The 21,406-nt window shown below is 32.7% G+C and overlaps 1 protein-coding gene across 2 annotated transcripts in view; it reads left to right on the plus strand.

The window, feature by feature from the left end:
• The first annotated feature begins 17,391 nt into the window (after window positions 1–17,391).
• The window catches only part of p23, a 58,121-nt gene continuing 54,106 nt past the window's right edge, over window positions 17,392–21,406 (plus strand). The window contains exon 1 of one of the 2 annotated variants that reach the window (XM_067266204.1): window positions 17,392–17,543. In XM_067266204.1, coding sequence (XP_067122305.1) covers window positions 17,524–17,543 — 20 coding nt within the window. In that variant the 5' untranslated portion in view covers window positions 17,392–17,523. The remainder of the gene's footprint in view (window positions 17,544–21,406) is intronic. The other variant, XM_067266203.1, reaches the window with a different exon arrangement.

Genomic DNA, 21,406 nt, shown 5'->3' on the forward strand with positions numbered 1-21,406 from the left:
ACTCTAGTAGACACTAAGTAGGGTCTCTCAAACGGGATCCCGGGATCCCGGTTGTTTTTTTAACCCGGGAAAATCCCGCAAATTTCTTAAAAATTCACGTTTTTCTTATTTTATGTAAAGGTCGAGGAAATTTTACAAATAGAAAGTATAACTAACCCATAAACTGTCAGAATACATTTGTATTTATTAATTTTAAAACTACTTATTATTATTATTATTTTTTAAATTTCTGCTCGTTATGGCACGTCACAAATGGTCAATAATCAATACGTAGCTTATTTGTGGCCAGCGCCGTAACTAACCTTTTATGCGGCCGGTGCGAGCCTGGTCTCATTTTCCGGTCTTTTGCTTGAAAGCCCGGGAAATGAGAAACTCTAGCACTAAGAGAGTTTCTTTTTAACAAGCCCACTACCGGTTTGGCCAGGCCTGTAATGAGGTGGATGGGATTCAACATATCCTGACAGACTACCCATCAAAAAATTCCTGGATTTTTGTGATTTGTCTGGATTCAATCCCAGGTCCTATAGAGCGGTATGTTTCTACCTTAACAACTCGACTATCTGAACATCCGTAAATAAGCATTGTAAAGCGTTTAATTGCTGAAACTAATCGACATGGATGAAAAATATTGAGACAAAAATAAGTCTATGCTTAATTTTGAAAACTTTGTATATAAAATGAACTGTGTACATATTCACTTTTTACTCTTTTCGCCCTGTGAGCCCAAAGAAAGCTTCCCCCACCTCCATATAAAATTAAAATAAAAATATTTATTATTAACTAAAGACTTGTTCTAGCGGGTAAAGTACCGAAGTACCACTGTATTTGATTAACACGTTTTGATATACGCGATACCATCAAGGGATTAATTAACGGCGTTAATCAATGGATACCTATATAATTATATCATCTTGCATAATGTACTTACGATGCCCTTTTTTATAGCTTATGGCCCTCCCTTTTTATTGACCGTGTCTAAAAGTAAACAAAGCCTGAGGCAAGTCACGTGATTGGACCTTCTTCAACTTCCGGTAGAATGTCGAAGCTATGTTATCGGTGTTGGTTAATAATCGATGCGAAAAACATCGTGTGAAACAGTCACAATCATTTCTGTTCCGAAAAATGTCCAGCGAATATTATAAAGGTTTAGATGAATTAAGCAGGCATAGGTATAAGCAAAAATTAATGTTCAACAAGCAAGAACTGCCTGGTTCAATGGACGACGATTTAGCAAAAATGTTATTTCACGATAACGTGAAAGCATGGCCCAAGATCACGTTAGTAGATCTCTATGCTTACTTTGTAGACCAGCTCTGTTTTTACACAAAACAACTGAAAAATTATACTTCACTTGACAGTTATAATTACCTAGTGAGTGGAAAGGTGAAAAAAAATCACTGTTTACCCGTTGACGGATTTGAAGGTAAGAATTAAATTTGCTACTTTAGCGCTTGTTGCGAAGCAAGTTGGAGTGTGAAATATTTATTTATAATGTTTAGTAAATTTAAAATATACATAAACAAAACATAAGTTTTTATAGCTAAAGAAATTCTGAAGAAATTTGTGAAACAATTGTTGTAAAGATCTTTCCACTTGAAGTGGCAGTCACTTCTAGGTCTAAATTAAACTAGGCCTATTTAACAAAAAGCATGGGAAAAGGTAATTTCTGTGTATTTATTGACCCATAAATAATTTTAGTCTTGGTGAAAGTTTGCAGCCACCTTGGTGCATTACTTTTAACAATAGAAGCAACAGTGAAAGCTAATGGAGAAACTCCATGCACTTCTCTTCCATGTTCATGGCAGAAATTTCACAGAGAGGTAATAATGTTGTATAACAGTGGCGTGCCGTGACATTTGATGACAGGGAAGCTGTGTTTCTGTAAGAAGCCGACTTCCAGGGGCAATCAGTTAATTGCGCGTCAGTGATGGTCTAGGGCAGTGGTTCTTAACCTTTTTATACTCGCCGCCCACCAAATATTTCATAATTTTTTTGTGACCCCCATTTTTTAATAATAATTTATATTTGATAATTTATCTATAATAAATTGATTTTTTTATTATTGCTTTATTTTTTATATAATAAATGTAAATCATAACTTTATTATTTCATTATCTATTTAAATAACATTCAAACTTCACAATTAAACACGAAAACTCATTAATTTTTAACAGAAAATAAAATAAGAAACATGTCGATAAATCGATCCAATGTCGATGCTAAAACTAAACTAAAACTAAAACGCCCACTTGTCGTAAGGATTTTGCATAACTTTTGCAAAAATATTTAAATTTTCAAAGCCTACTATTTTTCCTAATTATTTTTAAAATTCCAAGCATTAATAGTTTCTTAAAATTGCTTTGGAATAAAAGAAGTAAATACTGCGGTGTAAGTAGCATATTTACATTTATTTCTTCTGTACTAACAAAGTTGTATGTAGGAAGAAATACAAAATAAATAAATAAAAACTAAATAGGAAAACTTTATCTTTCTTATTTCACTTTTCAATACGATATTCGGATTATACATCAATTTTCTTTTTATTATATTCTGAAGGAAATTTTGCATAATTTGGCGGCCCCGGCAAACTTCTTATGGACCCCCAGGGGCCGCGGCCCCCTGTTAAGAATCACTGGTCTAGGGTCCATTCGTATTCATTTGTTCGATAAGCCAGTAAAAACTGTAGACTTCTCTAAATGTATTTTTAATATCACAATTACATTCCGAATCGCTAGCCACGATATAAGGGCTAAAATTAAAAATAAATTATAAAAACTTACTCGGTGAAATAAAATGTGCGATGGATATACATACCTGGTACAATGTATTGTTCGATTGTATTAATATACTTTTAAAGAAAATTATAATTAAAATATAGCTTTGTAAAGAAACGTACATAAAAATAACATAAAATAGTCTTTACTTTTTAAATCTTAAAACAATCCACTTAGTCAAATATCTTGATACGAGTAGCTAATGGATGGAACTAGTGACGGTCCAGGTAGGTGTGTAGTGAGTGTGTGCGTGCCAAATCCCGAGGGTGCCGATACCGGTCAATGTCAAATGCCTCTTTTGTCGCATCACTAGTATATCTCAAAGGACGCCACAGGGCTGTTGTAAATTTTAAACGTTTCTCACCGTAGCTGTAAAAATCTAACTATGTTAAACTTAATAGTCATTCGTTTTCTAACTAATTCGTTTTAATACCAGGTGTACACGGAAATCAGTTTCCCACTGTACTGAGCGAGTGATTGGTTCTGTTAAGCTTTTGTTGAAGTAAAATTCTGGCTCTTTCAACAGGGTTTTATTTATGTCCCCATTCCCTAATCTCTTAATTATTTAGTCACTTCTTAAGTAGAAATAAGTCGAAACCAGTTACTTTGTACCTGAATATCTGTAGTCTTGGGAAAACAGTGGAAAGACAAATTTTTATGACAACGGATATATAAATCGTAAATTTAAGGAAAATAAATTCTAGAGCTTTTTTTTTGTACCATTGTATGTACTGTACGTCTCATTCATTAAATTTGGTTGTAAATGATGCTGCCAAAGTAACAGTTAATTTTTAACACTGTACTAGAATTGTACACGTTTTTTCTGCATCCCCTTACAGATGGGACGTACTAAATCGTAATATCACCGGTTTAACATCGAAATCCGTAAGTAATATAAGATGGGAGAGCGGAATAAACGCGGAATAAATATATCAAATATTTTAATGGAGTTTTTTTAAACTCCTGTCAACTATACAGAACTATCGTAAAAACGTGCCAGTAAACTCCTATCGGTTGGGTTGTTATAAATCTAGTCTAGGGTGGGCAACCCTTTTTATAACATGGGCCGGAATAAATTTTACGTTTTTTTCCGCGCCGTAGTAGTTAATTGACGCCTTCTTGTGACTCGTAATTTTTTTAGTCTGCAAATATGAAATAAATAAATAAAAAGTTAATTACTACATTTATTTCTCTTATCGTTTTCGAAAATTACAAAGAATTGGAAAAATAACTATTAATTAGTTATTTTTCCAATTTAATAATCTATTAAAGATCTCGCGAGCCGGATAGAAACTTTTCGCCAGCCGTAGCTGGCCCGCGGGTTGCCCGCCGTTGATCTAGTCTCCTCGTGATTCACATAATCGGGCGAGGGTGGCCGAATATCTAGCAGGCGGCTAACAGCCCACAACCGCTCCGGGATATAAAGTCGCGTACTCTTTACGCGTGTGTCGCTTCTACCAGCTAAACCGTGACGTTTGTGCTACGTAAAGCGCATGCGCCAATGCCTATAATCTGGCTGCTTGGAAGTTGACAGGCAGGCGGATAACAGCCCACAACCGCTCCGGGATATAAAGCTGTACTCTTTACGAGTGTGTCGCTTCTACCGGCTAAACCGGGTGAGGTTGGTGCACTGTAAACCGCATGTGCTAATGCCTATATAATCTGGCTGATTGGAGACTGACCCGGTTTCGACATTCCTTCCGCCACCGAATTATTCGAATATACAATAGCAATCTTATCGTTTTTTTTCCACATGTAGTATAGAAATTTGTAAAAGATACATAATGCAGTTATAATAAAATATTAATTTTAATTAATTCAAAGTACGTTAAAATATGAAAATTTATATTTTATAAAATACAAGGGAAGGTCATTGGAAGGTGGAATCGGCGCTTCCATCGCTTCCAATGACGGCACGCCACTGTTGTATAATGGCACCATTATTAAGAATCATTATGTAAACTGTTTTTATTGTGTAATTTTTTTTAAAATTTCTCATTTACATAATGTAGGTTAAACCAAGCTAAATTTCAAATATTTGTTTTTCAAAATCAAAGCAGAATAATCTATTCCCACCAAACTAAAGAAAAAACAGACATGTTATCACATCCTCCAACTCCAACACTGTTGGGTCAGAATTTTTTTCTGGAATCTCTGAAGGTAATTACATATTTACAAAATATAACTAATGTCTTTACAACCTTATCAGTTATGATTGTTACTAAAGATAGATTTGTGTTGTCGTTCATGAATCAGGCCACTGGCAGTAGCGTAGCGTAGTGGGGGCGGCAGGGGCAGTCCGCCCCGGGCGGCACTTTTAGGGGGCGGCAAAATTTCACAATAAATAATAATTGGCAAGCGCCAAATCCGACAGAGGGCGCTCAAAATGGCTGCCGAAACAGGTAAGGAGCCGACAGGAAACGTTGTCTTGTAGAAGGTGAAACCATTTTGGATGCTGAACACAAGGACGACGCCAGCCAATGGGTAAGGGGGGCAAGATGATGTAAATTGATAGAGGATATGAAGTGTATGTAGGTAAAATAAAAACGATTCATAAAGTTTTAATCATTCACTGTGTACCGGAAAAGAAATATCTCAAATAAAACATTTTCTTTAACTTACAAGAAGCCTAAGAAGATTATTTTAATTAAAACTTAGCATTTAAATAACTTTTTCGAATTTCTAGGGGAGGGCAATTGCCCCTCTGCCCCTCCCCTGGCGACGCCCTTGGCTGGACACATCGTATTTTGTGGATTAAACTCTAACAACAACACTGAACATAGTTTTATTTATCATAATAGTTATGTTTTTATATTAGAACATGGTGTATACTGCTTAAAATATTTAAACACTTCTCACTCGTTACACGTTAACAGGTGAGAAGTGTTTTAATTCTACACACGATAGTCTTTTATTTTATTTTTAAATAATAATTCTTATGTAGTCATGACGTAGCGGTAATATTCCTATTCAAGTTTGAAAATTATTCTTTTGAAAATCTGAAGCCGTCCACATAAAAAGAAAAAAATGTTTAATTTTTTTTTTTTTTTTTTTTTTTTTTTTTTTTTTGTAAATGGACATGCCTGTCGAAAAATTGTTTTTGTACGCAGATCGGAAAGAAAATAGGTAAATTTTCTATCTTCATATACATATGTCGAGATAACTTTCCAGTCAAATTTTTAAAAATATTCTTAATTGAAAATATAAGTTAATTTACGTTTTTTGTTTTCATTTTAGTATTATGCTCGGCTATCACATGTTTACGAAAACCAGACAGCCCCGCTTTGCACGTGCATTCTCCCCGTAATTGAGATGTATTAAAACGACAATATCTGAGATTGCAACACTAAAGCAACAACGTGAACTTTCAGTGTTGTTGTTAGAGTTTAATCCACAAAATACGATGTGTCCAGCATCCAAAACGGCTTCACCTTCTACAAGACAACGTTTCCTGTCGCCGATACAGTCTAGAATTTGACATAAATATATAAAAATATAAATACGACTATACAAAGATAAAACTTGCTTCTGAAAGACAGAAGCAAAGTTTTATCTTTGTATAGTCGTATTTATATTTTTATATACCGTATTTTACGGACTATAAGACGCACTTTTTTTTCGAAAAATTGCCTCCAAAATTCAGGTGCGTCTTATAGGTATCTTTTTAAAAAATTGCTTAAAAATTCAGGTGCGTCTTATAGTCCGTAAAATACGGTATTTATTAAATGTAAATAACGCCGGCCATGTACACTACTTTTTATTAATTATTTACTTTATAAATTCAATGATTTGTTCTCCATTTGATCATCGCAGTAGTCGTCACCGATGGAAACTGAATCGGCTCAGGCATTGAACAAACACATGGTCGGTTCCTTACCTGTTTCGGCAGCCATCTTGAACGCCCTCTGTCGGATTTGGCGCTTGCCAATACTTTGTAAAAATTTTTGTAATAAATGTGATTATTATATTGTAAAACATATATACACGACTTTTTTATTTGTAACCTGTACAATACACAATAATGATGATTGTTCTTGCCGAAAAGTTTTTTAGAATTACTGTATATTTTAGTTTTTTAAATTGAGATACTTAAATAAGGGGGCGGCGAAATTTCCTCCACCCCGGGCGGTTGACCCCCACGCTACGCCACTGGCCACTGGTAAAAAAAACATCAATCATAGAAGTCACTCTGTCTGAAAGTGATGAAACAGAAACAGCTAGTGAATCAGAATTTGACTTGGCACCAAATGAACAGTCACCTGAACCATCAATTATTCATAAAGTTCTGCGTTTCAAGGATGTTTCATTATCACGTACTGAACTTGAAAACAAACTCATCAACGAAATCAAGTTAACAAAACAGGAAATTTAGTTAGTGGAATCTTAAACTAGAGATCAAGAAAATGAGGATTTGTGGTGGAAGAATCGAAAAGGAAGATTAACTTCATCTGTTTGGTCGCATTCTTAGATGTAAAACTTTGCAAAAATTTGCAGCTCCGTGAAGGACATGAACATTACGCACAAATACAAGGACAGATGGGGATTGCAAAAGTTAAGTGTTTTTTGTATGTTACAGTGGTAATGATGTACTGTACTGTGCATGTACAAAAAATTAATTTTAACCTGGTTTTCTGGCAACATGCAGTGCAAAAACTCTCATTTTATTTCATTTACATAGTAACTGAAATATTTTGAGAATGTGTTTAAAAAGTTTGGAACAGATGTTTACTTGGGCATGCAAAGAAAACAAAACGAACCGGAAGTACCAAGGGTCCAGGATGTTTTGGTGCTGGTGCTGCCAACATGTCGAGATGAATACGGTCAATAGTCTGTGGACGCGGCTGCTAAGAAGAGGCATAAACAGTATCATCACAAATGTTGCATATCAATAAGTTGTGAAGTCATCTCTGACATTAATCAGTTTGCATTAATTATTAGACTATTTGAAGATAAATCGAAAAATGGCATTATTTGCTTTTATATGTAACATTTATTCAATAATGTAAAGTTGTGCTGTAATGTTATAATGAAATTTTGTCAGGAATTCCAAGTGCAAAATTTAATTAATTAATATTGCATTCTGAGTTTGTGGTGCATCGTTTTTGCATGACGAAACATATGCAACTCATTGTTAGGATCCCTGTTCAATATTATTCAATACGGTATAAGAAAGAAAAAAAGTTTCTTAACGTATAGATATTTTTCGTAGCTCAACAGTTTTTTTGCATATTAAAAATTTCACATTTAATAGAAATAACCAATAGAAATCTAATTTTAAAAATCCAGCAACGAGTTTCTTAAATTTTCCAGCAACATTTAGTAGCGCGGACAATCGGTTATCCTATTTGCAATTGATTTTGTAAAAAAAAATCCAAGCACATTTACCGAGTTGTTACAATGGTTAAATTATCCAGCACCACGAGTTCAGGAGTTAGTGGTCTGGACACACACTCAGAGTTATCCTATCTAGAAAAATGAATTCCTAACAGGATACTTATACTAATTATCTGGAGATACTAGTGAAGGTATGTAAAATAGATGTCAAATAAAGACAGAAGACAAACAATCAGATTTATTCAATAAACAAACAAACTATACTTCAATTGAAAAATTATTTTTTTAAAAGAAATATCAAATAGTTACATTTCTCGGCTTTATTCAGCTTCTCTTCTCAGAGATAATGTCTCTGGCTGTCGAGAAAGCTCTCTCGGAGCTGACAGAGGAACCACAAACCACAAATACAACCATATTTGTGATAAATTGTTTTCAGATTATCGAAATAAGAATATCTACCGTTGTTGACCCAAAATTGAAGCGGGTTGGAATCTGAAGGATCTATAGGTCGTTCGATATACCGTCGGAAAGCAATAATTGTGTCCGCTGTTGAATTATAATTATTTGTATTTGCTGAATTTCTACTCTTTTTTAAAAAATCGAAAAGATCGGGTGCATTATTTAGGTTTATTTCTTTATTTTCTCGTTCATTTTCAAGTCCAGATAAATCGGCATCCATTGAAATTGAATATATTATATATGCAAGGTCATTTGTTATTGTTTTTGAAAAATTTATGTAGTTCTCCTTGAGTCGAAAAGTAGGGCTTTTGAATCTAGGATGTATAATCGTTGAAATGCCACATACAGTTTGTGTTTCGTAACCATTTTATCTTCTGATTACTTCTTCTTTTAATGATTTTACATTGCGTAGTAACAGAATTTTCTAGTGTCCTTAGCTTGACGTGAAGATATGGTAACGTATGTATCACCCGAGAGGCTGTTAATTGTCAGAACTTTAATTATAAATTAGCCCAAAAATAAAAATGTGCAGATATAATATTAAACTGATGCACGTAATCAATTAATATAAAGTTAAAAAGTTTTATTAAGTAAAAGTTTATATACACATTTAATTTTTCAACATAATTATAATTGTGGCTTAGACATATGCTAACTGCAATGTTTTTCTTTTGTTTTTTAATTAATTAGGTTCCAACGTTGAGATGATACCTCTCTAGTGTTGGCACGCACATCGTTGGCGAAAATCCATTATTTTCCTGTCAGAATTTTACCAATCGAACATCCTCAGTTGAGAGGTTTCAAACGACCGAAGACGGTGCTAAGTTGTCACCGTCGACATTAATTGAAGTGGAAGAACACGTCCCTCGTTAGCAATGACAAAGGACATGTATCATTCCAAGTACCGTCAGCAGGAAAGGGAAGACGCCAAACCGCCACAAAAAGTCACATCCATGAATGAAGTCGAGTCCGGTACATTAGGTCACAGCCAGGTAAAAGTCCAAATCCGGGTAAAAAAAGTCACAATCGGGGGAAAGTCACATCCGGTGAGAAGACCTTGACGATTTACTTCTTCCAGAAGAAGATCTTCTTCCACCAAGGCTTCTTCTTACGCTTCTTTAGAATCGATTTACACTCCTCTTCCGGTCCTTCCTCGCGTGCCTGTCTCTGCACCGACCATTCCGGAACTTCCGGATACCTCTTCTCCAGGTAATCGATGACAGACGAGGTACTCTCATTGGGAGAGACGACAATCACCCGTTTCTTGTCGGGTTGACCAGATTTATCCTTCGCACCCTCCACCACTTCTTTTGGACGCACGCGAATCACTCGAATTGAAGAGGAAGACGATTCCGATGTCGAGGTGCTCTCCTCTGGACTGTCTCCTCCAGAGGTATTCCACTTTTTCAATGCTTTGAAATTCTCCATTCTGCAAGCAAAAAAGAAACGAGCATTAAATTAAGACAATATTAATAAGTGGGATGAAAATGTAATATATATATATATATATAGGATAGAAAATTATAGAAAAAGTCCGTTTTAATTACAAGAAAAATTCTAATCACAAATGCATATAAAGTTGTAATGGAACTATAAACTTCGTCGACAACATTAAAATTATTCATTCAATTATTATGTATAATAATTAAATATCTATGGTTTACAAAAAGTTATGCTATTCTGCTGATTTTCATTAAAACCAATGAAAATATTCTAGAAATTAAGAGAAAACAAAATGACGAATAAACTCATTTATTCTAATTCATTAATGTTTAGATAAATTATAGCAGTGCGAATGTCATACGGGATATAATGTGTATGCATATGTAACATACACACACAAAATTATAACGGGGAATGACAGAATTTATTATTTGAGTTTGCTTTAACAATTCGATTCGATTGACGAAAATTAACCATGAAAAGATTACATGCACTTCCCCAAAATAATTCAAAGGCTCGATTCTTCTCTTTGAAAAAACCACACAACGATTGTTATCGAAATATTCGTTCTGGGAAAATTATTGCTGATAATTGTGATTTTCCGCTTAACAATGTTAAAAATTACCAAAATCTAGAAAGATCAGAGACTAAACTTACCCAAAATAAATGCTTCAACTACAGCAAAACGCAGTTAACAATCGCAACAATTCACTAAATCGCATTCCAACAAAGCAAAAGACAATTGTCGAAATTCTATTGTTGCGTCTCGACTCAGTTTAATGCTAAAAATTTAGATTTTTTGACAGAATTTCGGGGTTTCCGCGTCTGTCTTTCTATAGAGACAGATCGTTCTGTTTTTTATTTTATTTTATTTTATTTTTTTTTTTGTCTGTAGTCTTTCACTTATCCCCACGGAAACGAAGTAGAATCAATTTTGTTAGAGTTTGGATGTTCGAAGATAAACTAAGTAGATTTGATATTAAAGTAAACTCAATCAGCAAAATGCAAATCACAACACAACACCTTAATTTGCTGAAAAATTTATTAAAAAAACTAACACGTTTTCAGCTAACTCTATTGGCCATCGTCAGGTTAAACCAAATTCGAATATAAATACAGTAGAGCGTCGATAAGTGGAACCAATTGGGGACTGGGGTCCTTCCAGTTAATGATTTGTTCCAGTTTCCGACTTTGTACGAAAAAATACATTAACCTGTCCGATGTTCAAATTTTTCTCCGTTGCGTATCGCTTCCTGTTGAATTTTTCTCCGTTGCGTGTCGCTTCGTGTTGAATTTTCGTCGATTTTAAGCCTAACGAAAATTTTTATAATAATCATCGAGGCTATCGTATCGTTAAAAATTATTTCTGCATTTTGTACAAACAAAATAAATATATTAAAAGAATATAAAAAACATGAAAATTATACTTTAGAAGTAAATTTAGTATCAAAAACATTCGATTCAGCACGACACAGTCCGACTGAAAATCGTTCCACTTTCCGGCCATTCCACTTACCGACGTTCCACTTATCGACGCTCTACTGTATAATGAAACATATTTGAATAAAAAAATTAACGAAAGAAAATACGCATATATATGTATAAAATATAAAAATAAAAAATTATTATAACAAACCATACATATATATAAATACATGCATAAGATACATAAAATTGATGTGAGTTTTTTGGCTCGTTAAATTATTGTTGTTTTTTATGTAGGTAGTTATACAGGGTGTTTCAGTACGACGTGCACTCCCGCGATTGATAGATTAACAAAGAATAAGTCTAAAAATCTTCAATTTTCATGATAAATTTTCCTGGCCCACAAAAAAATCGCGAAAAAAATCTTAAAATCAAATTATCAGCCATACTGTGCATTTTTAAACAACTTTTTCGTATTTACGAACGCATAGTCCCATAACTTCTACACTGCAATTGACAAAAAATTAAATTATATTTTAAGTTACTAAAAATCTATCTTGAAAGATTTTTTAGGTACCGCCTGTACGAAATGAACTCGTAGCTGCAAATATCAAAAGTTTGGTCTGGAAATTTATTTTTTATGAGCCTTATATCTCGAAAATTTCATAAATTAATTTTAAAAAATAAAAAAAATTAGTTTTGAATATATTTTGCTTATCAACCCATAGCTCGCAGGAGTGCATCTCGTACCGAAACACAGTGTATAAATATAGTATGTGTTTCACACCTCCCCCTTTCCACTTAGACTATGCCTATGACAACAAGTCGATCGCGACACATTTTTAAGATAAAAAGTAGATCTTATGTACACAAAAGTTGGCCATCCCTGCCCTACACTTTTTCACTAAAGGCCTTACTTCATTACCCTCTTCGTGGGTTTTGGCGAAAGCAAATAATCTCGGCATTCCAGACCTGGGATTCTGACAATTTTTGAGGAAAAATAGTTGCAATAGTGAGTCTTTTTTTTATAAGCTTCTTGACTCTTCTATCCATGCTCTAAATAATTTATGCGTCAACCCGTTCGCACTCCGTTTTTTTAATGTAATCATCCGAAGCTTTATCATAGGTATATCTTCTCATAATAACTAAAGTCTTGCTTTTGTCCGCCCTGTTGTAACCACCAGTCTTGCTTTTGTCCGCCCTTGTTGTACCCACCAAAGTCTTGCTTTTGTCCGCCCTTGTTGTAACCAAATCTTTTTTTCTCAGCCAACACTTAGTAAGATTGATGTCTTTGCTTGTACAACTTTCTTTTTTCCAAGCTATATGGTCTTTAATGACGGTTTTCCATCTAAGGTATTCTCTTTCTAAAGAATCTAGCCCAGTTATCCCCCTTTCTATTTCCTGAATTGAGCTTTCCCAAGAGGTTGTATTTTCAGGGACAAAGTTCGGTCTTTGTTTTAGAAAATCCTTGATCCTGTTCAAGATCTCTATTTGGTCCCAAAGGATGAATGTTGAAGGATCGCCCTTTGTCACTCTTGTCGTTTGTTTCTTAAGGATCCATTTCATTTTTCTAATATATTTTTTCATTAATTTCATCTGAACTGTATCTGCTAGCTCAACGACACCTTTGTTGATTTGTACTAACTTTTCAGGATTCCCGTTGTATATAATATCTTCAAAATTGACAAGCTCATGCAAGATTACATATTTTTTATTCTTCGCTATTCTAATGGACTTACGAAGGCACGGCAGAAAAAACTTGATTTTCAGTGAAGCACATTTTTTGGGACACTGATCCTGTAAATTGACATCGGAAGAACCTTGCTTTTCATACATTCTTTCCGTGGTTAAGTGGGATGAAGCAAATATTATTAAGCCAGTGCATTCCCCACTTTGGCTATCAACGCGAAGATTGAAATCTGTAAAAGCAGATTGCATGATACGTGCATTAATGCTAAGAATGCTGAGGGATTACCATCAGAAATACCTAATTAAAAAGTTAGAGAGCTCATAGTACATGCCTTGATTTTTTTTTTTTTGTATTTTGCATTTCTTATTTTATGTATCTTATGCATGTATTTATATATATGTATGGTTTGTTATAATAATTTTTTATTTTTATATTTTATACATATATATGCGTATTTTCTTTCGTTAATTTTTTTATTCAAATATGTTTCATTATATTTATATTCGAATTTGGTTTAACCTGACGATGGCCAATAGAGTTAGCTGAAAACGTGTTAGTTTTTTTAATAAATTTTTCAGCAAATTAAGGTGTTGTGTTGTGATTTGCATTTTGCTGATTGAGTTTACTTTAATATCAAATCTACTTAGTTTATCTTCGAACATCCAAACTCTAACAAAATTGATTCTACTTCGTTTCCGTGGGGATAAGTGAAAGACTACAGACAAAAAAAATAAAATAAAATAAAATAAAAAACAGAACGATCTGTCTCTATAGAAAGACAGACGCGGAAACCCCGAAATTCTGTCAAAAAATCTAAATTTTTAGCATTAAACTGAGTCGAGACGCAACAATAGAATTTCGACAATTGTCTTTTGCTTTGTTGGAATGCGATTTAGTGAATTGTTGCGATTGTTAACTGCGTTTTGCTGTAGTTGAAGCATTTATTTTGGGTAAGTTTAGTCTCTGATCTTTCTAGATTTTGGTAATTTTTAACATTGTTAAGCGGAAAATCACAATTATCAGCAATAATTTTCCCAGAACGAATATTTCGATAACAATCGTTGTGTGGTTTTTTCAAAGAGAAGAATCGAGCCTTTGAATTATTTTGGGGAAGTGCATGTAATCTTTTCATGGTTAATTTTCGTCAATCGAATCGAATTGTTAAAGCAAACTCAAATAATAAATTCTGTCATTCCCCGTTATAATTTTGTGTGTGTATGTTACATATGCATACACATTATATCCCGTATGACATTCGCACTGCTATAATTTATCTAAACATTAATGAATTAGAATAAATGAGTTTATTCGTCATTTTGTTTTCTCTTAATTTCTAGAATATTTTCATTGGTTTTAATGAAAATCAACAGAATAGCATAACTTTTTGTAAACCATAGATATTTAATTATTATACATAATAATTGAATGAATAATTTTAATGTTGTCGACGAAGTTTATAGTTCCATTACAACTTTATATTCATTTGTGATTAGAATTTTTCTTGTAATTAAAACGGACTTTTTCTATAATTTTCTATCCTATATATATATATATTATTAACATTTTCATCCCACTTATTAATATTGTCTTAATTTAATGCTCGTTTCTTTTTTGCTTGCAGAATGGAGAATTTCAAAGCATTGAAAAAGTGGAATACCTCTGGAGGAGACAGTCCAGAGGAGAGCACCTCGACATCGGAATCGTCTTCCTCTTCAATTCGAGTGATTCGCGTGCGTCCAAAAGAAGTGGTGGAGGGTGCGAAGGATAAATCTGGTCAACCCGACAAGAAACGGGTGATTGTCGTCTCTCCCAATGAGAGTACCTCGTCTGTCATCGATTACCTGGAGAAGAGGTATCCGGAAGTTCCGGAATGGTCGGTGCAGAGACAGGCACGCGAGGAAGGACCGGAAGAGGAGTGTAAATCGATTCTAAAGAAGCGTAAGAAGAAGCCTTGGTGGAAGAAGATCTTCTTCTGGAAGAAGTAAATCGTCAAGGTCTTCTCACCGGATGTGACTTTCCCCCGATTGTGACTTTTTTTACCCGGATTTGGACTTTTACCTGGCTGTGACCTAATGTACCGGACTCGACTTCATTCATGGATGTGACTTTTTGTGGCGGTTTGGCGTCTTCCCTTTCCTGCTGACGGTACTTGGAATGATACATGTCCTTTGTCATTGCTAACGAGGGACGTGTTCTTCCACTTCAATTAATGTCGACGGTGACAACTTAGCACCGTCTTCGGTCGTTTGAAACCTCTCAACTGAGGATGTTCGATTGGTAAAATTCTGACAGGAAAATAATGGATTTTCGCCAACGATGTGCGTGCCAACACTAGAGAGGTATCATCTCAACGTTGGAACCTAATTAATTAAAAAACAAAAGAAAAACATTGCAGTTAGCATATGTCTAAGCCACAATTATAATTATGTTGAAAAATTAAATGTGTATATAAACTTTTACTTAATAAAACTTTTTAACTTTATATTAATTGATTACGTGCATCAGTTTAATATTATATCTGCACATTTTTATTTTTGGGCTAATTTATAATTAAAGTTCTGACAATTAACAGCCTCTCGGGTGATACATACGTTACCATATCTTCACGTCAAGCTAAGGACACTAGAAAATTCTGTTACTACGCAATGTAAAATCATTAAAAGAAGAAGTAATCAGAAGATAAAATGGTTACGAAACACAAACTGTATGTGGCATTTCAACGATTATACATCCTAGATTCAAAAGCCCTACTTTTCGACTCAAGGAGAACTACATAAATTTTTCAAAAACAATAACAAATGACCTTGCATATATAATATATTCAATTTCAATGGATGCCGATTTATCTGGACTTGAAAATGAACGAGAAAATAAAGAAATAAACCTAAATAATGCACCCGATCTTTTCGATTTTTTAAAAAAGAGTAGAAATTCAGCAAATACAAATAATTATAATTCAACAGCGGACACAATTATTGCTTTCCGACGGTATATCGAACGACCTATAGATCCTTCAGATTCCAACCCGCTTCAATTTTGGGTCAACAACGGTAGATATTCTTATTTCGATAATCTGAAAACAATTTATCACAAATATGGTTGTATTTGTGGTTTGTGGTTCCTCTGTCAGCTCCGAGAGAGCTTTCTCGACAGCCAGAGACATTATCTCTGAGAAGAGAAGCTGAATAAAGCCGAGAAATGTAACTATTTGATATTTCTTTTAAAAAAATAATTTTTCAATTGAAGTATAGTTTGTTTGTTTATTGAATAAATCTGATTGTTTGTCTTCTGTCTTTATTTGACATTCGTTTTACATAAATTAGAAATCGATTGCAAATAGGATAACCGATAGTATCGGTACTATGGATGTTTTGCATAAAAATATCGATAGTATCTCTCCAATACGTGTCCTCAGGTAGTCTTTTCCCTCTTTGTTTGACGTGATTCCACAAATCGGCTCTCACCACCCAAGGGAATAGAGTAAGAATAGGAAGTTCTAGAAGTAAGAAGGAACAAAGGGAATATGCTAAAACTATGACTACGCGAAAATTATACGGCAGATACAATAATTTTATCCCGTGAGATTGGTAACTGATCTGAAGGTGATAGGAATCTAAGAATGTTGCAGTGTTTTAACAAATTTTATTATGCATTTTTGTGTCCTTTTGTCGTCTGATTTTATGTAATAGGAGCAACCATCGAGTTGTTTAATTTCTTGGTCAAAGAAACTAATAGATTGTTTTTTTTTAAAATCCTTTCCATCCTGTGAGCACTAAGAGGGCCTCTTTTAGCAAGCCGATTATGGGTTCGGCCAGGGCGGCCGGGTGGTGAGGGAAAGTAGATTGTCTAGAATGTCGAATGTTAACAGGTAAACAAAGCGTTCCTTGCTAAATACCATAAATCATATATGATTACGTAAAACAGCCGAATAAAAAGTAATCGGTTATTTACACGAAAATTCCCGAAAATTCCCCATAAGAAATGGCGCGCTGGTATAACTTTTGAAATTGAAAAATACACAAAATTCACCGTTTAATAAAATAATAATATAAAAATGTATAAATTCACAAGATTTTTCATTATAAATATAACAAAAAAAAGTTTGTTTACAGATTTATTCATTTATGATTTATTTTACTTTTTAAATATCGGATAAGATAGTCCTTTAATTGGATAAAAATAAAATATACATCGTAGAACTTCTTTCAACGTTAACTGCAAAATAATAAAAGTTTGAACGATAAAATATTAAGTTTTCAAAGATGGAATTTTGTCCAATCAGCGTCTTCCGAAAAATCAAATACGGACCTGTAAAGTTCTTCACTGTGATTCGTTCAATAGTAGATGCATGCTGAGTTCGTTTGTCTGTTTGCTCATTGCTATTAGGCTTCTGTAAAAATGTTGGAAACTGAAGAAAGGTACGAAATTTTTATAATTAGAAAATTCGTAAAATATCGTGAATTATTGTTCTTCTAAACGGTCTAACAATACCGTAGTATTTTTATTATTGCAAATTATTATTTCATTACGAAATCTAATCGTGATATATATTAGGCCTAACCGCATGCGTTCGAGAAAGTTCGTCGGCGACTGTTTTCGATTCTGAAAGTAGTGATGATACGCGATGAAAATGAATTTTAAACATTTATTTTATGTCTAAAAGAATTATATTTAATTAAAGAAAAAGTGAATTGAAATACTTTTACGTTAATATACAAAGGGTTTATCGTTTCGAAAGCAAATTTGTAATTCTTTCGAAGATAAAGAAACCTATATGAATTAACAGTAGGAAGAACAAAAGTAAATTCGATCTAGTCATATTTTGATGATCAAGGATTTTTATATTAGTAATATGACTTCTTTTGGAAATCTAATTAAAAGCGAGTCTTCTATTTAATTGAATCAGTTACTGAGATGATAATGGATAGATGTTCGTTACTTAAGGAACGAATAGATTAAGAAGTGATTGATATAAAAAATTTTTATTGGATGGGCTAAATCTGAAAATATTCATTTTAAAACATTTTTGCTTATTTAGGAAGTAGACAAAGATTGAGAATAACAAAGAATGAACAAGTGAATAAGATAAAGTTATTAAAGATGTTTATAGTTTGCTGTAAATTTTTTAAAATGTTGTATTTTATTTAATTAGCACACTAAAAATGAACATTCAAAATGAAATATTCAATAATTTAGAATTTTTTAATTTCTATTATGAACAGGTTCATTTTACCACAAATGTAGGAAAATAAGTGTTGGTATTTGTTAATTTTTTTTTAATTCAAACATAACAAGATCTGTAAAAGTTTATATACTCAAAAATAAAATTGTAACTGTGTCAAAAGTTGGTTCGGTAATTATAGCTTCATATTGATTTTAGAAGAACTTTATCTTTCTTCTATTTTTCAAATATACAGTATATATTATCAGAACAGAGCAAGATTTTAAATGAACCCTGTTAATTTTGTTACATGTAAATTTCATCACTTCAGTTGGATGATCTATTCTAATAAAAAATGAATATCAATCATATTAAAGTGACATTTAGTATTTTAGTAATCTCATTATAATAAAATAAATTCAAAATTATATATGCATCAGTGAATCTATGTATCTTATAACAGTATTTGTTAATATATTGATTGATTGAATTATATATTAATGTAAATGAATTTTTATTTTTTTACTTAATAAAAATAGCAAGCTTATTCATTATTACATATACTGTATATCTTATAAACATAACATAAACATATCTTAAAAACATATTATTATACTTCTTGGAATAAATAAATAAATTTATTTTCATTCAATATTTTCATGTTTTAAAACTATGAACTTTGTAGTAGTTACTATCATATTGAATATTATAAAGTAATAAAGATACTGTGTTAGACTTCTAAATAAATTCTTAATTGTCTAGTTAGATGCATTGTTTTATTTAGCTGCTTGTCCTTAATAATATAAATAAAATTTGTGCACTCCATGATCATCAGATCAATAGTTAATTTACTATATAAATAACATCGCTAGGCCCAATACACTATAAGCTAGACTCCAACCAAATGCCAAATTCTATTGGGCTAGATATGGCTAAATACTAAATAAATTATGCAACCAATTTGGAACTAGATGGTCGTGTTAGGTTCCATCTCTTACTAAATTTAATAATTATAATAAATTTTAAATAATTTAGAACCATTGGAAGAAAAAAATCTGCTCAGAGCAGGACTCGAACCTACAACTCCTGCTTAATGTGCATTTTTTTTTTCCTTCTAGTGGTTCTAAATTATTCAAATTAATTAAATATTATAATTATTAAATTTAATAAGAGATGGCCCCTAATGCTTCCCTCTAGTTCCAAATTGGTTGCATAATTTATTTAGTATTTAGCTATATCTAGCCTGATAGATTAGGTATTAGGTTGGAGTCTAGTTAATTTACTTTGAAATGAATGTAGTTTTATAATGATAAATGTAACCAATTTAGCATAATTTAAGAAATACATACTGCATTGTTCTCCCCTAGCTTTTTTGAATGTGTACTCTGCCCTGCTGATTTTACTAACTGTTCAGTAAGACCTTGTGAACACAAAATTTAAACTTATGTAAATTTCACTTGGTGTAGAAAATTGCAAAGGAAGATAATTACATTAATATAAATTTTTTAATAACAAACACAAAGAAAGAGAAAAATGATAAAAATAATAAACTTTTGCATTTTTTAAAAATTGTATTAACAAATTTAATATGTATTGTGTTCTTCTAAGTGTTCCACCAATTGAACATCTTAGATCTGGTAAAATGAGAATTAATAGCAAAAATTGTTTTGTTCGAATATCAACATGGCAGGCACAACAAAATGAAACACTGATTGTTATCAGGAAACCTAAATGTACTGCTATTTTAGAAAGATTTTTGGCATCCATTAATATTTAACTTTTGAAAAGAAGCATTGAATATAGTTCTATATCCATGGTAATAGCTGAAATACCTGGCTTTGCTTAGAAGAATGATATATTTAAGTAAGGTTAATGTACTGGTACAAAAATCATACATATAAAAATGTACATAAGGAAAAAGAATAAGTACTGTGGTACTTTGAATGACTCTTAGAACATTTCAGAGTTCTAGTGGTAAAAACATTTGACAAAAAAATTACTTTTGAGCTTGAACGTACAGTGAAAAAATTTGCTCAAAACATAAATGCGATCTGTTACATGTCCATTTGCTCGTGAATTAATCTCATGTTTTCGGTGCTTTTTTTCTTTGTGTATATATATGTGTGTGTATTATTTGATTTGTAATTTCTTTTTGCACTTTTTCATCAACTGCTTTTGAGCACTCTGTACATTTTGTATCTTTTAGTTCAAAATTTTTGAATGGAACATTTTATAAACCACATTTGACATATTTGAAGTTTAGGAGCATCTTCCCCATACACATCATGAATTTTTTAAACTGTTTGTATGGCATTACAGTGGTATCTCGGTATATGTCTGCTTTAGAATACATCCTGTTTGGACGAAACAAATTTTGCTCGGTATACGACTTAATTCAATTATACGCACCATCTATGAACAAGTAGCACTATCAGTGTACTAGACCAGACTAGACGTTCATGGTGCCATGGTCTATAACTTTGTTAAATTTCTTCTGATTTTAATTTGTAAGTAAAACTTTATTATTTTTATTAATCATGAATTGCAAAAAGGCAAATGAAAAGCAACAGAAAACTAAAAAAATGACTAGAATCACAATGGAACTGAAAAAAGAGATTGTTGAGAAATATGAAGGTGGCATGCGTGTTCGAGATTTAACTGTTGCATACCGTATTCCGAGAATGACGATATCGACAATCGTGAAAAATAAAGACATTATTAAATCTGCTAACGTTGCGAAAGAGGGTTAAATCAATTTCTAAACAGAGATCGGAGACATTAGATCATGTTGAGAAATTGCTTTTGCTTTGGATAACTGAAAAACAGTGTGCTGGTGACAGTGTATCAGAAAAAATTATTTGCGATTATTACTGTAATAACTTTAAAAATCTATAATAAAATTTATTTTTTATTAATGTGCTCAAACAGTGTTTAAATTATTTTACAATCCCATTAATATACCATATCAAGAGGAGTTTTTTTACATGAGAACGGATTAATCATTTTTACATTACTTCTTATGGGAAAGGTTGGTTTGGTATACGTCCTATTTGGTATAAGTCCAAACATCAGGAACAGATTAAGGTCGAATACCAAAGTTCCACTGTATAGTCTTTTCAA

Source organism: Centruroides vittatus, unplaced genomic scaffold (assembly GCF_030686945.1).
Source record: "Centruroides vittatus isolate TY-2023 unplaced genomic scaffold, ASM3068694v2 contig_2696, whole genome shotgun sequence".
Taxonomy (NCBI): Eukaryota; Metazoa; Arthropoda; class Arachnida; order Scorpiones; family Buthidae; genus Centruroides; species Centruroides vittatus.